This window comes from Cebus imitator, unplaced genomic scaffold (genome assembly GCF_001604975.1).
Source record: "Cebus imitator isolate Cc_AM_T3 unplaced genomic scaffold, Cebus_imitator-1.0 Scaffold175, whole genome shotgun sequence".
In the NCBI taxonomy this organism is placed as follows: Eukaryota; Metazoa; Chordata; class Mammalia; order Primates; family Cebidae; genus Cebus; species Cebus imitator.
The window spans coordinates 3,864,633-3,884,291 of record NW_016107490.1 but is presented as its reverse complement, the minus strand read 5'-3'; the positions used below and the strand labels follow the sequence as shown (position 1 = coordinate 3,884,291).

Below are 19,659 nucleotides of genomic sequence, written 5' to 3'. Positions count from 1 at the left end.
ACCCCATCTCTACAGCAAATTTAAAAATTAGCCAGGCGTGGTGGTGGGCACTTAACACTGCCAGCTACTGGGGAGGCTGAGGCAGGAGAATCGCTTGAACCTGGGAGGCAGAGGTTGCAAGATTGTACCATTGTACCACTCCAGCCTGAGCAACGGATGAGATTCTGTCTCAGAAAAAAAAGAAACACTAAGTTGAAAGTTTTGACTATATAAAAATTGAAAATACTACATGGTGAAAATGCCATAAACTGAATTAAAACAGCTAACTGGGAAAATGTTTGCATACTTAACAGATAAATAGCCAATACTGCCAATATATGAAAAGGATTTGGTAAGATGGTAAAGAACATTAAGTAAAATCAGCAAAGGACATGAATAGGCAGTGTACACACACACACAAAAAAAAGTAAGTGTTTGGTAGCCATATGAGAAGTTGCCCAGACTTACTAGTAAAGCAAATGATTTGTTTATCTCCCCCCCTTCCCTGCCCTGAGATGGAGTCTCACTCTGTCACCCAGGCTGGAGTGCAGTGGTATGATCTCTGCTCACTGCAACCTCCTCCTCTTCGATTTAAGCAATTCTCCTGCCTCAGGCTCCCAAGTAGCTGGGAAAACAGGCACACACCACCATGCCCAGCTTTTTGTATTTTTAGTAGAGACAGGGTTTCACCATATTGGCCAGGCTGGTCTTGAACTCCTGACATTGTGATCTGCCCACCTCGGCCTTCCAGAGTGCTGGGATTATAGGTGTGAGCCACTGCAGCTGTTTATCTCTTTAAAAAAAAAAACAAGAAACAAAAAAACTATGAGGTTGATACCCATATGGTTTGGGGAAAGAAGAGATCTTATAATAGGGTACTAGTCAGAGTCCATTTGGGAGGCAATTTGGCCTTATTAAAATTGAGAATGTTCATGTCTTTGACCCAACAATACCATATTCAGGAATCTACCATATTCTACTTATAACAGTGTATAACAATATACAGAGGATATTTATTTTCACTTTGGTTGTAATGGGTAAAAACTGGAAACAACTCAAATGTTTATCAATAGGTGCTTTGTTAAGTAAACCATAGTCCACCTATATTGAGACAATAAACCATAGTTCACCTATATTGAGACATTAAAAAAGATAGGAATATTCATTGAATTACATAGAAATGTAAAAACAATATACAGAATATAACCATATTCTTATAAACGAGGGGAAAATCTCTCTTAGTACCACGTACAGAAAAAAAGTAGAGGAATTATACTCTATAAGGATGAAATTATAGAATGCTTTCATTTTCTAGGTTAAATATATGTGTGAGCTTTAAATTATAATGATTATGTATTGGTTTTGTAATTTTAAAAAGTTATTTTGATATTATAGAAAACTGGTATGGCCAATTTTGTAAACATATCACTTTTTTAGGTACCATAGTTCACATGTGAAATCAACAAAGGGGATAGTCTAAATAAATCCCTAGTGTTCGTCACTGTTTAATTAAATAATTTTCAATGGCAAAACAAGGATCCCCTTATCACCTTTAACATTTTAAAATTTTTTCTTGATGCATTAGTAAGTGAAAGTAAGCAATCTGATGTTGTGCAAGTAACATTATGATATATCTAAGACATCCAAAATTTTCCAAATCTGTAGAATTAAAATGTAGCCTAATTACAGAAAGGAAATATATTAAAAAATCTAATTATGGAACACACAACTGTGACTCACACTTCATTTCTTTGTGATATTGTGATGCTGTTGACTAGGGAAATGCCTGGTTAGCTGTTTCCCAGAAGTCTTTCTAGGGTAAATATACTTCAGACCAGACCAGTGCCATGCATTCAGTGCAGATCAGAAGCCAGCTTTTTTACCAGCTCATCAAGAGTAAATCCATTTACGCTGGGCTAATACAAAGTAATTACATTCAGGAGACATATTTATAATCCCAAAGTTGGTTACCAGTTTATAGAGTATCTTAATACATCACTCAGAATAGAGCATTGGTCATGGGCTTTCATCCATTGGCTGAAGCCAGCACTTACCCTGGATAATGCTTGGATGGGATTAAACACTCCTATAGAGAACTAGACAGAGAATCATAACACAATTCAGATTATATATACATATAAGATACATATTAAATACTTCATCCTTACAGCAATCATAGAAGTACAGATAATTTGAAATACCATTTTACCTACAAAAGCAGGGTTTTTTTTAATTTTGTTTTGTTTTTTTGAGACGGTCTCGCTCTATTGCATGGCTGGAGTGCAATGGTACGATCTCCACTTACTGCAACCTCTGCCTCCCAGGCTCAAGCAATTCTCCCATCTCAGCCTCCCAAAGTAGCTGGGATTACAGGCACATGCTACCACATTCAGTTAATTTTTGTATTTTTAGTAGAGATGGGGTTTTGCCATGTTGGCCAGGCTGGTCTGGAACTTCTGATCTCAGGTGATCTGCCCATCTCAGCCTCTCAAAGTGTTGGGATGACAGGCCTGAGCTACCACACCCAGCCAGTTTTTAAAAGATTTTTTTTGAAAATACTACATCCAGTAGCTTCTACAGTATAAGCCATTACTGATTAGAAAAGGGTACACTTGAAACAGTTTTTTGTTTTTGTATATTAGTTCCTTCACAGGTGGGGATGGGACAGGTTATAGACTTTGTTGAGGATGTCTGAAGTTACAGGGTAAAGAAAGTGGTACAGAAGCCAGGATCTTTTAGTGCCCATCCTGTTTACAGAGGCAAAGCTTAAATGTGTGCCTGAGAACTTTGGTGATTGCATCTTCCTGTGCTTTGCATCCAGTTAGTGAGACAGTCCAGAAGGTACTGGACGAGGCATGTGTGGAGTAGGAGGCGTTGGCCTCAAGCTTGAGCTACTGAGACAAGGAGCCTCTTATTCCCAGTGCCTTGTGAAGATGCTAGAAAGAAACAAGCTCACTTGCTCTGAAGGGACAGCCTTCCAAAGGTGGTGCAGTTTTCAGAGGAAACAGGTAGGACTCTGAGAGAGTCGTCTTTAGCTCACCATAGGTGGTGGTACAGTATTTTCCTGACTGAACTGTAAAATAATTTTTACATTAGTAAGTACATATGGTTCTTACCGTGTTACAAACTAGTATATCAAATTAATGATTTCCTAGATGTTATGTTGCCTGAAATAAGGCTCATGTAGTATTAGCCCGTCTAAGTGAATATAAAGAAAAGTATTAAGTAGGTGAATGTGAATGCTCAGACCTGTAATTTTAACACTCTGGGAGGCAAAGGACAGACGATCACTTGAGTCAGGGATTGGAGACCAGACAGGCAACATAACAAGCTCCTGTCTCTACCAAAAAAAAAAAAAAAGTGGGCTTGGTGGCATGCACCTGTAGTCCCAGCTACTTAGGAGGCTGAGGCAGGAGGATCACTTGAGCCCAGGAGTTCAAGGTTACAGTGAGCTATGATTGAACCACTGCACTACAGTCTGGGCAACACAGCAAAATCCTGTCTCAAAAGAGAAAGTATTAAGTAAGCAATAATATAGGTGATGGGCAGATGGGAAGAAAATCATGAAAATGCCAATACAGCTCCCAAAATGGATGAGAAAATTTAATGTAATGATCTGACATACCTAGAAAGTGTTTATTTCCTTCTTTGTTGTTGTTTTCAGACAAAGTCTCACTCTGCGCCCCAGGCTGGAGTACAGTGGCACAATCTCGGCTCACTGCAACCTCTGCCTCCAGGGTTCAAGCAATTCTCCTGCCTCTGCCTCCTGAGCAGTTGGGATTACAGGTGCTGGGATTACACGCCCGGCTAATTTTTGTTATTTTGTTTTTTAGTAGAAACGGGGTTTTGCTACGGTTGCCATGCTGATCTCAAACTTCTGACTTCAAGTGATACGCTGACCTTGGCCTCCCAGAGTGCTGGGATTACAGGCGTGAACCACTGCGTCTGGCCTATTTCCATCTTTACTTGTAAAATAGAGATACTTAGAATACCACTTCAAAGTGATTAGAGATCATAAAAGGACTCTATGGTATTTTTTATTTGTGTGGTAGTGCTGGCTTTTTGGTAGTTGTGGAAAATAGGTGTAGAGATTGCTTTTAGCTGGGCATGGTAACTCACACCTGTAATCCCAGCACTCTGGAAAGCCAGGTTAGCCAGATCACTTGGGCCCAGGAGTTCAAAACCAGACTGGGCAACATGGCAGAACCCTGTCTCTACAAAAAAAATAGAAAAATTAGCTGGGCATTGGAGGCACACACCAGTATTCCCAGCTAGCTACTCAAGAGGCTGAAATGGGAGGATCACCTGAGCCTGGGTAGGTCCAGGCTGCAGTAAGCCAAGATGATGCCACTGCACTCCAGCCTTGGGCAACAGAATGAGACCCTGTCTTAAAGAAAAAAAAAAAGGCTCACACCTGTAATCTCAGCACTTTAGAAAGCCGAGGCGAGTGGATCATCTGAGGTCAGGAGTTGGAGACCAGCCTGACCAACATGGAGAAACCCCATCTCAACTAAAAATACAAAAATTAGCCGGGTGTGGTGGCAGGCGCCTGTAATCCCAGCTACTTGGGAGGCTGAGGTAGGAGAATCGCTTGAATCTGGGAGGCGGAAATTGCAGTGAGCCAAGATCATGCCATTGCACTCCAGCCTAGGCAACAAGAGTGAGGCTCCGTCTCAAAAAAAAAAAAAAAAAAAAAAGATTGTTTAGGTCTGGTTACAGTGCCTTATTCCTGTTAGCCCAGCACTTTGGGGGCCCAAGGCAGGCGGATCACTTGAGCTCATGAATTATTATCAGCCTGGGCAAGATGGTGAAACCTCGTCTCTACAAAAAATACAATAATTAACCATGCATCGTGGTGCACACCTATAATCCCAGCTTCTCAGGAGGCTGAGCTGGGAGGATGGCTTGAGGCAGAGGTTGCAGTGAGCCAAGATCATGCCACTCTCCATCTTCCAGCCTGAGTGATAGTGAGACCTTGTCTCAAAAAAAAAAAAAAAAAAAAAAAAAATATTGAAGATTATTTTTTTTTTGGCGGAATAATAGGGAGAAAATGACTAGAGAAACTATGGTATACAGTCTGTTTGCCCATAAGAGGGTTCATGTTAGAGCAGCCTCTAGTTGAGGTTAGCGGGTTAGCAGACTCTTTGCAAAGAGTGGAGACTAAATATTTTAGACTCCACAGGCCACAAGGTCCCTGTCACATAGTATTTTTTGTTTGGCTGATGGTTTTTTGTTTTGAGTTGAAGTCTCACTCTCGCCTGGGCTGGAGTGCAGTGGTGCGATCTCGGCCCACTGCAACCTCTGCCTCCTGGGTTCCAGCAATTCTCCTGCCTCAGCCTCCCAAGTAGCTGGGATTATAGGCACCTGCCATCACACCCGGCTCAGGTTTTATATTTTTAGTAGAGATGGGGTTTCACCATGTTAGCTAGGCTGGTCTCAAACTCCTGACCTTGTGATTTGCCCACTTCAGCCTCCCAAAGTGCTAGGATTATAGGCATGAGCCACTGAGACTGGCTGGCCGATGGTTTTTTGTTTGTTTTTAACAATCCTTTAAAAATGTACAAGGCAGCCAGGGATGATGACCCGTGCCTGTACTCCCAGCACTTTCCAAGGCCAATGCAAAAGGATCGCTTAAGGCTGGGAGTTTGAGACCAGCGTGGGCAATGTGGCAAGACCCCATTTCTACAAAACTTTTTTTTTTTTTTTGAAACAGTTTGCTCTGTTGCCCAGGCTGGAGTATAGTTGCACAGTCTCGGCTCACTGCAACCTCTGCCTTCCGGTTCAAGCGATTCTCCTGCCTTAGCCTCCTGAATAGCTGGAATTACGGGCACATGCCATCACACCCCGACAATTTTTGTATTTTTAGTAGAGATGGGGTTTCACCATTTTCCTGCCTCTGCCTCCCAAAGTGCTGGGATTACCAGTGTGAGCCACCATGCCTGGCCCAAAACATGTTTTTAAGAAAATTGTTCGGGCCTGTAGTCTTAGCTACTAAGGAGGCTAAGATGTGACACGATCACTTGAGCACAGGAGTTTGAGGCTGCCCCTGATGTGTGATCATGCCACTGCACTCCAACCTGGGCAAGAGAGTGAAGACAGTGTCTCAAAGAAAAAAAAAAAAAAACATTCTTAGTTCACAGGTCCATATAAAAACAGGCCATGGGTCAGATTTGGCCTGAGGACTGTCTTCAGTTTGCTAACCTCTCCTCTACTTAATGAGTAATTAATGATACAGAAACATGGGAACGTAGGAACTCTCTTCCCTATAGCCACAGATGTGATGACATATCCCTGTTTACTTATGTGTATTGTGATACTATGGTGGGTACATACTGCCAACCCCAACCAGATTAGGTTAGAATAAAGGAGAGGGGAAATAGCATTTCCTTTCATCTTTGTAAAGGGACTTGTCAGGAAAATAAATTGGCTTACCTGTGGAAGGGATCCTAGGCATCCTTGGTAAGGCCGAGTGAGTGACCTAACTTGCCTGTGTCAATGTTCTCAAGTCTTTGATCTAACCCAGGGCTTGGCAGATTACAACCTGCATGCTGCCTGTTTTTGTATAACCAGTGCTACCTGCTAGCTAAGAAGAGTTTTGATGTTTTTAATTCTTTAAATATAGAATTATATTTTCTGACATGAAAATTATGAGATTCCAATTTCAGTGTTCTTAAAAGTTTTACTGAAAGGCAGCCACACCCATTTCCTTACTCTTGTCTAAGGCTGTCTTCACACTGCCTCAGCAGGCTTGAGCTGTGGTAACGGAGCATGGCCAGAAAGCCTCAACTACTATTTGGCCCTTCTCAGAACAAGTTTGCTGACTTCTGGTCTAACTCAGTCCTTTCTTAACTGGAGGAGGATAGTTTGTGTTGTATTTCTTCTTCTCCATGACTGTGCTTGCCCTGGGAACCTGGGAAATGTGGAAGATGGGAAATTCATTTAGGACTGTGGTATTGAAGCTTCTGTACTTTGAGAGAGAGGATGATAGAGGATAGGGGCACACATTTCTTAGTGACATATTTGACATCTGGAATGGTCAAGAAGTGGAGAGGCAAAATCATAGAGGTTCCAATTAGCGCACTCTGACATAGTGCCAGATTTGGTCCACTCAAAAGATCCTGGGAACAACCCTAGAAACTGGTGCTCAGGGCAGTGTTTACTTAAATGTACCACAAAAGGTCATTCTCTTTTTGAAGAAAGGAGATAAAAGGAAAGATACATTTTTTAATCCTCCACATTTTTTTTTTTTTGACCTCTCCCCTCCTTACTGAAGTCTAGCCATTCTATGAAAATTATCTAATAGGCAGAGTGGTACCTCAATCCAAGGAAGATCTGGAGCCACTTGCAGTAACTTTGGTTTTCCCAGATAAAGATCTAATACTCAAGAAGAGTTGGTTTAAGTCCCACATCCTTCAGTAATGAGGTATGGGATATAAATAAATTCAAAGGACCACATTCTAAGTTATTTCACTAAATACTGGAATGAATTTGTCCCTTTTACATATTTTGTTTCTTTACAATGTAGAAAATATGCAAAGTTTTAGAAATAGCTAAAATACTGTACCTGCAGAGTATCTCAGTAGTGTAATTTGTAATTATAACCTATTCTGATTTCTTTTCAAATAATAGGTGTCCTAGTTGCCTATGAAGGTTTGCCACTTCATCTTGCACTGTTCCCCAAACTTTGGACTGAGCTATGCCAGACGCAGGTAAAGAAAATGAGTTTTAGATGATTGGTTTTTAGTCTTATCTGACTAAGTGGTTAATAATTTTAGGAACAATGGGTTGAAGACTGGCTGAAAAGTGGGGATGTTTTAGAATCTTGATAGGTAAAATATGATTAATGAAAATACTACCTCTTAAATATTGGGCATCTAGTGTCCCCCTCCCTTTTTTTTTTTTTTTTTTTTAACTTCAGTAGGTTTGTATCATGGGATATTTCAAATAAGCTGGTTATAATTGAACTTCTCATTTATAGATCAGTATCAATAGTTGTAGGATACATCCAAAACAGGGAGATAGTGGGGAAGAAGACACATGCCACTTCTTGCTCCCCTTTACCTCTCCTTCTCTTCCTTCTCTTCCTCTTTTCCACCATTCCAAAACCTGTAGCAGAAACCCTATCAGCAGTCTGTCGTCTAACTCTTCCTAATCTGTAGTTTTTCAAGGGTCTGATGCACTTGTTTTCTTATAACAATCTCCTCAAAAACAGGAAAGATTACCATTCCTACATTAAGTGGCCGCATAAATAATTCTTGTTCCATTACAAAGGGAGAATTGGAAAGAGGAGGAGGAACCCCATCAGTACTAAGGTTTGGCTTATTTCTTGGATCAGGAATAAAGGATACCCACTCCTTTCAATCCCTGAAAAATAATGATTTTCCTGCCTGGTTGCATCTGCTCTACCCCATTGGAAGAGATGAATTTATTCACTTTCTTTGGGTGCAATCCTTGACCCACATCATGCTTTCTGAAGTACTTCCGAGTCTGGTTCAGCCTCCTACCAGGCTGTAGTGTGCTCTCTATTCTCCTGGATGTTTGTCATCCTGTACTGTACTGGTTCTTTCTCTACTTTTCCTAAATGGAGGTCAAGTTTAGAGACCTTATCAGAGTCACTGCCATTCCCTGAAGAAATGCCACTTTGTTCTCTACAGTAGAAATCTTTCAGAGACTAGTACACATTGATCTTAGCTCACTTGACTTGGTACGTAGTAGGTATTCAGAAAATGACTTTATCAATTGATTTTTGAGGTGAGTGGTCTATTCAATAAATTGGAGATCTCTGTTTCTCTCTCCACTGATGCTGTTGCTCTTTTTGATTCTTCCTGATTTGGGTACCTTGTTGGTTTCTGTACTCTCCTACCACCTATTGCTTCCCTACTGCCCTCTGTACTTCTACACTGCATGACTCCCTTCACTTGACTTCTTCACAGACAGAACTCACTGTGCCCCCAAATTTCCCTTAAACACAGCCAAACCATATAAAGCCTCCAAAGCCTCCAGTCCTGTAGAAGCAGCCATCCTGAGCAAGAAACAGGCAGAGGCTGTGACTGGTGAACTAAGGGAGATTTTTCTTAGTGCTAAGCATTTGAAGACCTGGGTCTTGGTCCTACTTGAATCCTAGTTTCTTGAGTGACCTTGAGTAATTTATTTATGACAGCTTACTCTAATAAAATATACGCATATACATATATACATATATTCTAAATTTTGTCCTATTTTTAAAATATATTTTTCCATATAAATAAATGATCTATGATTAAAATACACATTTAAATCTAGGGAGTATATCTGCTTAAAGACATACTACTTGTGTTTAAGAGCCATGACTATTTGAAAACAGGAAAACCAAATTTTTGTAAAATTTCCATATATTGGGACCACTGATTCTGTGTGAGATAATTAGGAAAGGAGGTTTATTGTTTACCTTTGCAGTGTTTATGGGGGGAAGGGTATTTACCAAATTACTGTTGCTAATGAGATTATACAGTAAAGTTTAAAACATTTTAGAGAATAAATTGATTTTGATTCTTAAAATGTGTCTTTTCACAACATTATGCTCTGGTTATCTACAAATTATACCTGAATTTGGCCCCTGAAAACATTCACATCCTATTCTTTGTTAGCCTTGTTTCTCTAGTGCTTGTTAATTCTCTGTGTTGAATAATAAACCTGCATTTCTTTTAAAACATTTGTTCAGTTTTGGCATCAGTGTCTTCCCCCAGCACTCACTCCTATAGTCCAAATTAGTAACATTTTACTGTATTAAAAACAGTTGCTGTTAACTAAAAATTCAATAGGCTGAGTTAGACATGGCTTTTCAAGTGGGATTTTAAATGGCTTCAGATTTCCATGACATGCAAGCGTTGAAGCCCCAGTTACTTCAGTGCTCAACCATCAGTGCTTCTTCTCCCCACTTTAGTCTGCTATGTCAAAAAATTGCATCAAGCTTTTGTGTGAAGATCCTGTTTTCGCAGAATATATTAAATGTATCCTAATGGATGAAAGAACTTTTTTAAACAACAACATTGTCTACACCTTCATGACACATTTCCTTCTAAAGGTATGTAGTACTTTGGAAACTCAATGTGTAATTTCCAGTTAATGCTTGTGTTTTCGTTATGCTGGTCTTTTTGGAGATCTTTTTAAATCATCTTTTTCAGGTTCAAAGTCAAGTGTTTTCTGAAGCAAACTGTGCCAATTTGATCAGCACTCTTATTACAAACTTGATAAATCAGTATCAGAACCTACAGTCTGATTTCTCCAACCGAGTTGAAATTTCCAAAGCAAGTGCTTCTTTAAATGGGGTAAGAACTATGCAGAGGAGGCACACACTTTTAAACTGTCCTTTAGTCAACTGTTTGGCCTTCGTATGATTTTACTCTCATAACTGTAACCGATTTGAACTCTAAGCCACGTATGACAAAAAAAAAATGTAATACATGTTTACTATGTCTTGTATGTATATACCACACACCCTCTTTATCACCCTGGAAGCTACAAGCTGATGTCATTAAATGCTAAGGGTAATAAAGGGAACGTCTTAGTGGCCTTATCTCTACTTGGGTGTATTTTTGGAAATGTTACTTGTGATGTTTCTATAATTGCCTGTGGCTCCTAAGTAACTGAAACAATAATCTACGGATTTTAAAAGGCAGTTTCAAAAAAAAAAAAAAAAAAAAAAAAAAAAGGTCAGGCGCGGGGGGCGGGGGGCAGCAGTTAAATCTAGAGTGTTAGTTGCCTTGTACGGACTCCCATGACAGCCATATCCTGGAATAATGGAACACCCTGGAAGCGGGCTAGAATGTTGTTGAGCAGCAGCCTCCCAAATCACAATATGCTTAACAGATGACAAAGCTCTATAAGGAAGACCTTACTATTTGTGTCAGCTATCAGAATTTAGCTTGAGAAACTGATTTGTCTATTAGTAAGACCTAAATTTCTCATGGATCATTCAAGGTTTGTTTTAAAAATTCTTATATAAGTCTACCTGAGCTCTATTACTGATATATATATGTATGTATTTCCTTTTTCATTTTCAGAAGACACTATTTCAGTCTTTGGTCTGACTTATTTCTGGGCATAAAATAATGCTATTAGTGACTTTAAGAACTAATGAGGCAGGTGCAGTGGCTTACGAGGTCAGGAGATCGAGACTATCCTGGCCAACATGGTGAAACCCTGTCTCTACGAAAATACAAAAAAATTAGCTGGGTGTGGTGGCACGCGCCTGTAGTCCCAGTTACCCAGGAGGCTGAGGCAGGGGAATCACTTGTACCCGAGAGGCAGGGGTTGCAAGCCGAGATCGTGCCATGCCCTCTAGCCTGGGAATGGAGCAAGACTCAGTCTCAAAAAAACAACTAACGAAATGCTGTAGTATCCTATAACTGGCTTTCTGGTTTTATCATTAGTCTAAGAATGCCAGAAAAACCAGGGTGTTCTTAGGAAAGAAAGGATTCTTGGGAAAGTAAACATCTGCATTTAACTGTAAACAGCTGCATCAAAGTGTTGGTTTTAGAATTTGACATGTTCGCATCTGGATTTTTGCAGGACCTAAGGGCACTTGCTTTGCTCCTGTCGGTACACACTCCCAAACAGTTAAACCCAGCTCTAATTCCAACTCTGCAAGAGCTTTTAAGCAAATGCAGGACTTGTCTGCAACAGAGAAACTCACTCCAAGAGCAAGAAGCCAAAGAAAGAAAAACTAAAGGTTAGCTTTATGGACTACTGTCATTACCTTTAGGGTGGGAGGAGGCAGTAATACACTTGGTGTAACTGGTCTTTTAATAGTTTTATATGACAGGCTGGGCCTGGTAGCTCACACCTGTAATCCCAACACTTTGGGAAGCCAAGGTGGGTGGATCACAAGGTCAGGAGTTAAAGAACCTATTTCTACTAAAAATACAAAAATTAGCCGGGCGTGGTGGCATGGGCCTCTAACCCTACTCAGGAGGCTGAGGCAGGAGAATCACTTGAACCTGGGATGCAGAGGTTGCAGTGAGCTGAGATTGCACCATTGCACTTCAGCCGCCTGGGTGACAGAGCAAGACTCCATCTCCAAAAAAAAAAAAAAAAAATCTATGTTCAGCTGAACCTCCTAAATATGCTAGAAACAAAATTAACTTCCCATACCCTCCCACCCCCAAATGTGATCTTAATGACTTTGAGAGGTTTCTGTTTTGGTGTGTGTTTTCACAGATGATGAAGGGGCAACTCCCGTTAAAAGAAGGCGTGTTAGCAGTGATGAGGAGCACACTGTAGACAGCTGCATCAGCGACATGAAAACAGAAACCAGGGAGGTCCTGACCCCAACGAGCACTTCTGACAATGAGACCAGGGACTCCTCAATTATTGATCCAGGAACTGAGCAAGATCTTCCTTCCCCTGAAAATAGTTCTGTTAAAGAATACCGAATGGAAGTTCCATCTTCGTTTTCAGAAGACATGTCAAATATCAGGTCACAGCACACAGAAGAACAGTCCAGCAATGGTAGATTTGAAGATTGTAAAGAATTTAAAGACCTCCACTTTTCCAAGGATTCTACCCTCGCTGAGGAAGAATCTGAGTTCCCTTCTACTTCTATCTCTGCAGTTCTGTCTGACTTAGCTGACTTGAGAAGCTGTGATGGCCAAGCTTTGCCCTCCCAGGACCCTGAGGTTGCTTTATCTCTCAGTTGTGGCCATTCTAGAGGACTCTTTAGTCATATGCAGCAACACGACATTTTAGATACCCTGTGTAGGACCATTGAATCTACAATCCATGTGGTCACAAGGATATCTGGCAAAGGAAACCAAGCTGCTTCTTGACATTAGGTGTAGCATGTCTACTTTTAAGTCCCTCACCCCTACCCCCATGCTGTTTGTATAAGTTTTGCTTATTTGTTTTTGTGCTTCAGTTTGTCCAGTGCTCTCTGCTTGAATGGCAAGATAGATTTATAGGCTTAATTCTTGGTCAGGCAGAACTCCCAATGAAAAAACTTGCATCTTCAGTATACTTCCTAAAGGGCAATCAGATAATGGATATGTTTTATGTAATTAAGAGTTCACTGTAGTGGCTTTCATTTAATATGGCTGTCTGGGAAGAACAGGGTTCCTTCGCCCTGTACAATGTAATTTAAACTTACAGCATTTTTACTGTGTATAATATGGTGTCCTCTGTGCCAGTTTTGTACCTTATAGAGGCAGATTGCCTCCGATCGCTGTGGTTCTTATTATCAAAATTAAGTTTACTTGTATACGGAACAACCACAAGAAATTTGATTCTGTAAAGAATCCTCTTTAGCTGTGGCCTGGCAGTATATAAATGGTGCTTTATTTAACAGAATACCTGTGGAGGAAATAAAGCACACTTGATGTAAAAATAATTGTTTTATTTTTATTGACATGACTGATTGCTATTCTGTGCACTTAATTAAACTGATTGTGATGACTTTTCATTTGTTTACATACGTTGCTTCCGTCGTCTCAGGTGAAAATAGTGAGAAAAATGGTGAATGAGAGGAAACACCCATTATATGTTATTTCACTGGAAGTGTTACCAGCAGCCCACAAAATTAACGTGTCCCCATAGACTTCTCAATCCTCTCCACCACAAAGTGCAAAACCTCTAGGCAGGGAGAAGTGGAGCAAAACAGCCAGTTCGCCCTCACCTCAACATGCTTTTGAATGCAACATGCCACTGTTTTACTACCTAAGATCTACACCCTTAAAAACCCTAAAGTAAAATAAAGGAAAAGTATCAACATGCCATTTATTTTTTCTCATCTTGAACTAAAAGTACAGCTGCAAGCAAGCTTGCTATAGGACAAACTTCAGCCTGGGAAATGTCAACTATCTGCACTCAGGGACTTGATCTGTTTTCAGAGGAACATCTATGGAAGGCCAGGTTAATACCTAATTAATTTCAGGTTGCTACTTCTTTTAACTCAATGCAGTATCTAGTTATTATAATAAAGAGTCAAACAATGCTTTAAATTGTATAATGTTCATAGATTTCATCCAATATAAAATAAATTAAGGATCCTTTAAAAAAATAGGGAGAGGTAAATGTGACACTTTTTCTACTTACAAAAAGTAATGCCTTATAAAAATCTTAACTAATTCAACAATTTAGGGGGGTCAGCTGCAGTAAACCTTTTATTTCTTCAAAATGCTGCTTCTGCCAACAGAATTTCATGTTCTCTTCTTTACAGACAGGAACTCCTTTACAGTCCAATTGTAATTCTGTTTGCCCTAGAGTAGGCACAAAATTCAGTGCAACCGTAGCATAGTGTTCTAAGAAGAAAAATAGGAACCTATTACTGCATTATAACAAGGAACATGTATATGAAAAATCTAGCCTTAGTGTTTTGGGACCTTTATACATTAAGAGCACTAATTAATAGCATACCTTCTGGCCAGTTCCTACATCTCCATTTCATGACGATCTTTTTGTTGGTTAACTGAAAAGAAAGGGAAATTCCACAGTTTAAAAAAAATGTTTTAAAACTTCCCACAACACAGAAAAACCAAATCCTTTCATTGAAACTCCTAAGTATGAGAAGAATCAAACAACATATAGTCCCATCTCCTAGTTTATACACATCAGCACCATTGATGATAACTGTCTTTTTGCCAAAATGTCTCAACAGTAACATCAGGACAGTAGGAATATGTAATAATGTCATGAGTATAGCAACAGTAACCAGAACAGAGGGCTGCTGTTAAGGGTGAGACAACACAGACCTAGTGATTTCAGCGCTAAAAATAGCATGTACAAAGAGAATAATATTAACTAAAGTAAGAGTTAATCCCAGCTTGCTGCTTTAACCCTGAGTCTACTTACCAATTCTAGATATTCACCAGTGATGTTCCCATCAAACATTTGGAATTTCCCTCCCTTTTCGGCTTCCAATACAGCAGTCGACTTAGAAAACTTTTGCACCAACTAACCAAATAAGACAGATGGGTTATTCCAGACCACACTATCACATATTTTAATCTAATTATGAAGTATAAAATACACTATGGCTTAAAAATCCTAAACATGTAGCTTTTACTTACAGAAAAATAAAACACAAACTCTCTCTTCCCAGAGAAAACTCAAAGTAATGCTGACACATTTCCAAAAAATGCCCATCTTCCCTCCTATTATTCAGAAAATATGCTCAGACTTCCTGTCACCACCGTCTCATACCCTTCAATCAAAAACACGGCCACAAGAATGACCAAAAACCAGCTCCTGTTTTTTTGTGGTGTATTTTCTCCCAATGTCAGCATTTAAGATGCTAGCTTGGGGAGTTACTTACATCCTTCACAGTGAAGATGCTATACAGCTGCTCTACAGTTGTGTCAAACAGTTCCATCATGTGAAGAGCCACAGTGGGAATCCTTACACCCGGTGCCACTGGAGATGAGGCCTGAACCTGGAGAAGAAAGAGGTTCCAGGGAATGATTAGCATACCAAGAGATAAAGCTGCTTGGATTGAAAAAGTCTTTCCAGTGAAATATCAAATGTCCCAAATTCTGTACTGCCTATTCCAGACACACAAAAGCAGCATGAAAAGCCTTTTTAGCACCGCCAGTCCTGGTCTTTACTTTGGAAACAGAGCTCACTGTTCCTATAGCTCTTCAGCTCCGTTCCCAGGTTCTGACTGAACACCCCTAATCCTAGCTGCACTTGCAAATACAACCCTGAGCAGACACAAGACAACTGCACCTAAGACCAAAGGGTGTCACTTACACACAAAACACCCATTTATCTAAAATCTCCCAATCCAAAAGTCAGCAAAGAAGGTTCTTCTATTGTGCTGTATGAATTTCGAAAGTCACCTGGTTTTGCAATCCGTGGCCTACCAAAGAACACTACCTTTACAACAGTCTTGAGTCAAATATCCCACAGAAAGGTGTGTCTGTAACAGTTCTTCCATCAAGAATCAAAGTCTCATTTTATTTCCATATCAAAATGGCACATTGTAGAGGACCCACAGGAGACCCAAAGGTGGATAAAGGCCCTCACTGTCCTTCCCAGTTTATCAACACAAGGCTATTTGGAGCCCCGACTCAAAACATTTCCTTTACCCCTTCCCTACATTTTGGCCACCAGAGCTCATACCTGCAGGGTATTCTCACTCAGTTTTCTTTTACCAGTCAATTCCTGGGTTGTCATAGCTTTCGTAGGTAAAATCATTCCCATTGTAAATTCTACAAAGAAACAAGGGAAGTGGTTTTAATGACCTTTCTCCTTTTAAGCACAAAGAGTAAGGTAGAAAACCCAAATCAGCATGTAAGAAAATAAAGAACAGATATTTATGAAAATAATTCCTATTAACATTTTGAGAATTTCAAGACCATTCCGTATTTTTACATACAAAACTACTGATGATTAACAACGTGAGTTCCACAGCAACAAATGCCTTTTTTTCCCCCAGTGGCTTACTTTTATCAAGTTTTTGCTAAAACAGCAAAATTTTCCAAAGTTCTTTTCCAAACAGCTAAGTTTTATATGATTACTAATATCTTTGTGGCTCTAACCTCCTGTCAATTTCTTGTGAGAGTGACCACCACCTCACAAATCTTGTCTTCACAGTATTCAAACCTGTGAGCCAGCTACACATGCGCTCTGATGGAAGAGTGACAACCCCAAACCCATCTATGCCAACACCTTGACACTCAGGTAGTAGGATCCAAGGATGAGGTACAGAGATACAGGTACTGCTGGCCATCTTGCCTGGCTAACTTCTCTAATTTAGGGAAGAAGACAACAACCTCACTTCCATGCAATGTGGATATTATGTAGGTATATCTCAACTACACCTGTAATACCTGCAGTCACTTCCATCCATTCATTCATTCATCCAACAAAAGATTTATTAAGCACCTACTATGTGCCAGGCATTGTGCTAGATGCTGGAGATACAGCAGTGAACAAGACAGACACCTTCCATGCCCTCATGGAGCTTATAATCTACCAAGGAAGACAGACATTAAACAAGTAATTACACAAACAACTGATTAATTTTCATTCCAGAAAACTACAATGAACAATTCTGTAAGTAAAATAGTTCCTGCTGTGTACAATACTGATGATCACTAATTATGGTCTTAACCATGACTAGCTCTCAACTTCCAAACTACAATTTATTCTGAAGTATAAAGTTGCTTCTGGAGCCTCCAACCACAGTGCTGAGTATAACTTGGGTAAATAGAAAAGGGACCCTCTGGTTCACAAGGGATGCCTTCTTTACCCGTCTTAAGTGCCTTCAGGTAATCTCCAAGGGCCTCCCTGACCTTGGCGGTGCCTGCAGTTTTCATAAGATCCTTCAGTATATCCCCATCTCCTTTCTTTTTACTCACGTTCACCTACAAATCAGAAAAATACAAACCGAAGAAAAGGTCTGGTTTGATGTATTCTTACAATATTGGGCCGTATGGACGAGAGAACTGTGATGGTGAAGGAAGGAAAGAAGTGGATGTAAGAGATGTGATAAGGCAAAATTTTAAGGGTTTTTAATCCAGGGTCCATGACGGGATTGGTGGCCAAATCTTGCATGGACTTCATAGAATGTAAACCCCTTAATTTGCACACAAAATTGTGCATGTGTATGTATATAAATTCTACTGCTGATGTCCATGGCCTTCATGGGTTCTAGAAATTCACTGTCCAGTATGGTAGCCACTAGTCACATATGACTACTGACAACCTGAAATGTGGCTGGCCTGAATCAAGATATGCTGTGTGAAATACATGCCAGAGTACAAAGACTAAATACCAAAAAAGAACGTAAAATACCTCATCATTTTTATATTAATTACATGCTAAAATCTTTTTTATATACTCAAATAAAATAAAATTTCACCTGTTTATCTTTTTTTTTTTTAATAAGAGCTTGCATCTTGTTATGTTGCCGAGGCTACACCCAAATTCCTGGGCTCAAACAATCTTCCCCTTCAACCTCCCAAGCAGCTGGGATTACAGACATATGCCACTACGCCTGGCTTTAATTTTTAAGAGACAGGGTCTCCCTGTTGTTTAGACTGGAGTTCAGTAGCATGAATATAGCTCACTGCAGCCTCAAACTCCTCGGCTCAAGTGATCCTCGCACCTGGGCCTCCCACAGTGCTGGGATCACACGTGTGAGCCACCGTACACAACTATAGCTTTAACTTTTTAAGTATGGCTACTAGAAAAAAAATCAAGTTATCTGTAACCCAGCCTTGGACTATACTTTTTTGACAGAGAGGAAAATTGGGAAAGGGAGAATAGTAGAAGACAGGCAGAGGGAAGGAGGAAGGGAAGGGAGAAGGGGAAGACAGGGAGAAGGAAGCATCAGAGGGCTTTGGGGATGTCTCTGGTATTCCCAGAAGAAAAAGAGATGTCGATTTGAAAAAATTTAGTGTCCCAATGCTTCAGTTGAGGTGGGCCCATCTAAGGAGTTTGTTCTGTAATGCTACTGAGAGATTAAATCTTAAAAACGAGCTAAACATTCTGTTGAAAGTTTCTTAGCCGATGGATCTGAATATAACAAAGTGGAATCTCAGGCCCTGAGCGGATGAACCACATAACTGAAGACAGAGGTCTGGGACAGCCCCAGCCTGTGGCACTGTATAACCTTCAGGCCATAAGACATGCTGCTGGGCAGGAGTCAGCCTATCTTTGAAAGCCTTCATGTTAAATACGTTCAACAATCAAAACAGATCCTTTGTCAGACTATCTTGGTTTGAAAAATATAGCAGCTGTACAAATGGTCTCACCCCCAGAACCCAGCTTTCAGCCAAAAGGCGGCACTAACTTGAAGCCAAGCATGGGAGTTACATGAGGCTCTGTCTCCCAAGAGAACTAGGAGAGCCACAAAAGCAACATATACTAACTGGGTAGTTTACAAAAGCCTTTGAGGCATAAACAACGGAGAGACTGCAGCTGAAGGCTGAGACTTTTCACTGTTAAAGGGAAACAGCAAAGGTGCAGGAGACGAGAAAGTTGCATTCATCAAGCCATGCAAGCTGCCTGAGCAGCTTACAGTGCACAAACTGTCACATTTAACCTCACAATACCCCTGGAAGAGAATGTAACCCCTTTTCACAGATGAGGAGGCCAAGGAGGGTGCAGTCAGCTGCCCAGGCCCCTTGTCTGGTCTTCGGGGGAGCTCAGGGCTTCCTGGTGCATATTCTCTTTCCTGCAACATTCCGGCTCCACACAACATGCTGCCCCCACAGTACAGCAATCCCTCTCGGCAAACAGGCCCTCCACAAGGCACCCGAACCACCACACAGGAACTACACAGTCTGATCAACACTATTTGAAATGCCCAATGTCTGCAGAAGCTTGACTAAAAAAAGAACAAAAGAAATAGAAACGTGATCACATACCTCAGTGTCATCTACTTCGTTTTCTTCAGAAAGATTGGGTATTTCAATCAAACCCTTGTGCTTCACACCAGATTCTTTAAGGATACCTAAAATGAGCAATGGGTTCTTCAATTATAATAAAAAGCAACAACTGGGCCAGGCACTGTGGTGCATGCCTGTAATCTCAGCACTTTGGGAGGTTGAGATGGGAGGATGGATTGAGCCCAGGAGTTTAAAAACCAGCCTGGGCCGGGCGCGGTGGCTCAAGCCTGTAATCCCAGCACTTTGGGAGGCCGAGGCGGGTGGATCACGAGGTCAAGAGATCGAGACCATCCTGGTCAACATGGTGAAACCC

General features: G+C 40.6%; 2 protein-coding genes across 5 annotated transcripts in view; one reads left to right on the top strand and one right to left on the bottom strand.

Moving 5' to 3' along the window:
• Positions 1-13,414, top strand: part of USP34 (ubiquitin specific peptidase 34) — a 286,775-nt gene extending 273,361 nt beyond the window's left edge. For 2 of the 4 annotated variants that reach the window (XM_017545015.2, XM_017545014.2), the window contains 5 exons: positions 7,609-7,688; positions 9,902-10,042; positions 10,143-10,286; positions 11,530-11,689; positions 12,178-13,412. In XM_017545015.2, coding sequence (XP_017400504.1) covers positions 7,609-7,688; positions 9,902-10,042; positions 10,143-10,286; positions 11,530-11,689; positions 12,178-12,785 — 1,133 coding nt within the window. In that variant the 3' untranslated portion in view covers positions 12,786-13,412. Of the gene's footprint in view, positions 1-7,608; positions 7,689-9,901; positions 10,043-10,142; positions 10,287-11,529; positions 11,690-12,177 lie in introns of all 4 variants that reach the window. The other 2 variants (XM_017545012.2, XM_017545013.2) reach the window with 2 other exon arrangements.
• A 298-nt stretch (positions 13,415-13,712) lies between these two features.
• The window catches only part of LOC108315617 (activator of 90 kDa heat shock protein ATPase homolog 2), a 10,024-nt gene continuing 4,077 nt past the window's right edge, over positions 13,713-19,659 (bottom strand). Inside the window, exons 3-9 of the mRNA XM_017545017.2 lie at positions 19,326-19,411; positions 17,204-17,318; positions 16,072-16,160; positions 15,266-15,382; positions 14,803-14,904; positions 14,368-14,419; positions 13,713-14,252 (exon numbers count right to left, since the gene is read on the bottom strand). Coding sequence (XP_017400506.1) covers positions 14,080-14,252; positions 14,368-14,419; positions 14,803-14,904; positions 15,266-15,382; positions 16,072-16,160; positions 17,204-17,318; positions 19,326-19,411 — 734 coding nt within the window. The 3' untranslated portion in view covers positions 13,713-14,079. The remainder of the gene's footprint in view (positions 14,253-14,367; positions 14,420-14,802; positions 14,905-15,265; positions 15,383-16,071; positions 16,161-17,203; positions 17,319-19,325; positions 19,412-19,659) is intronic.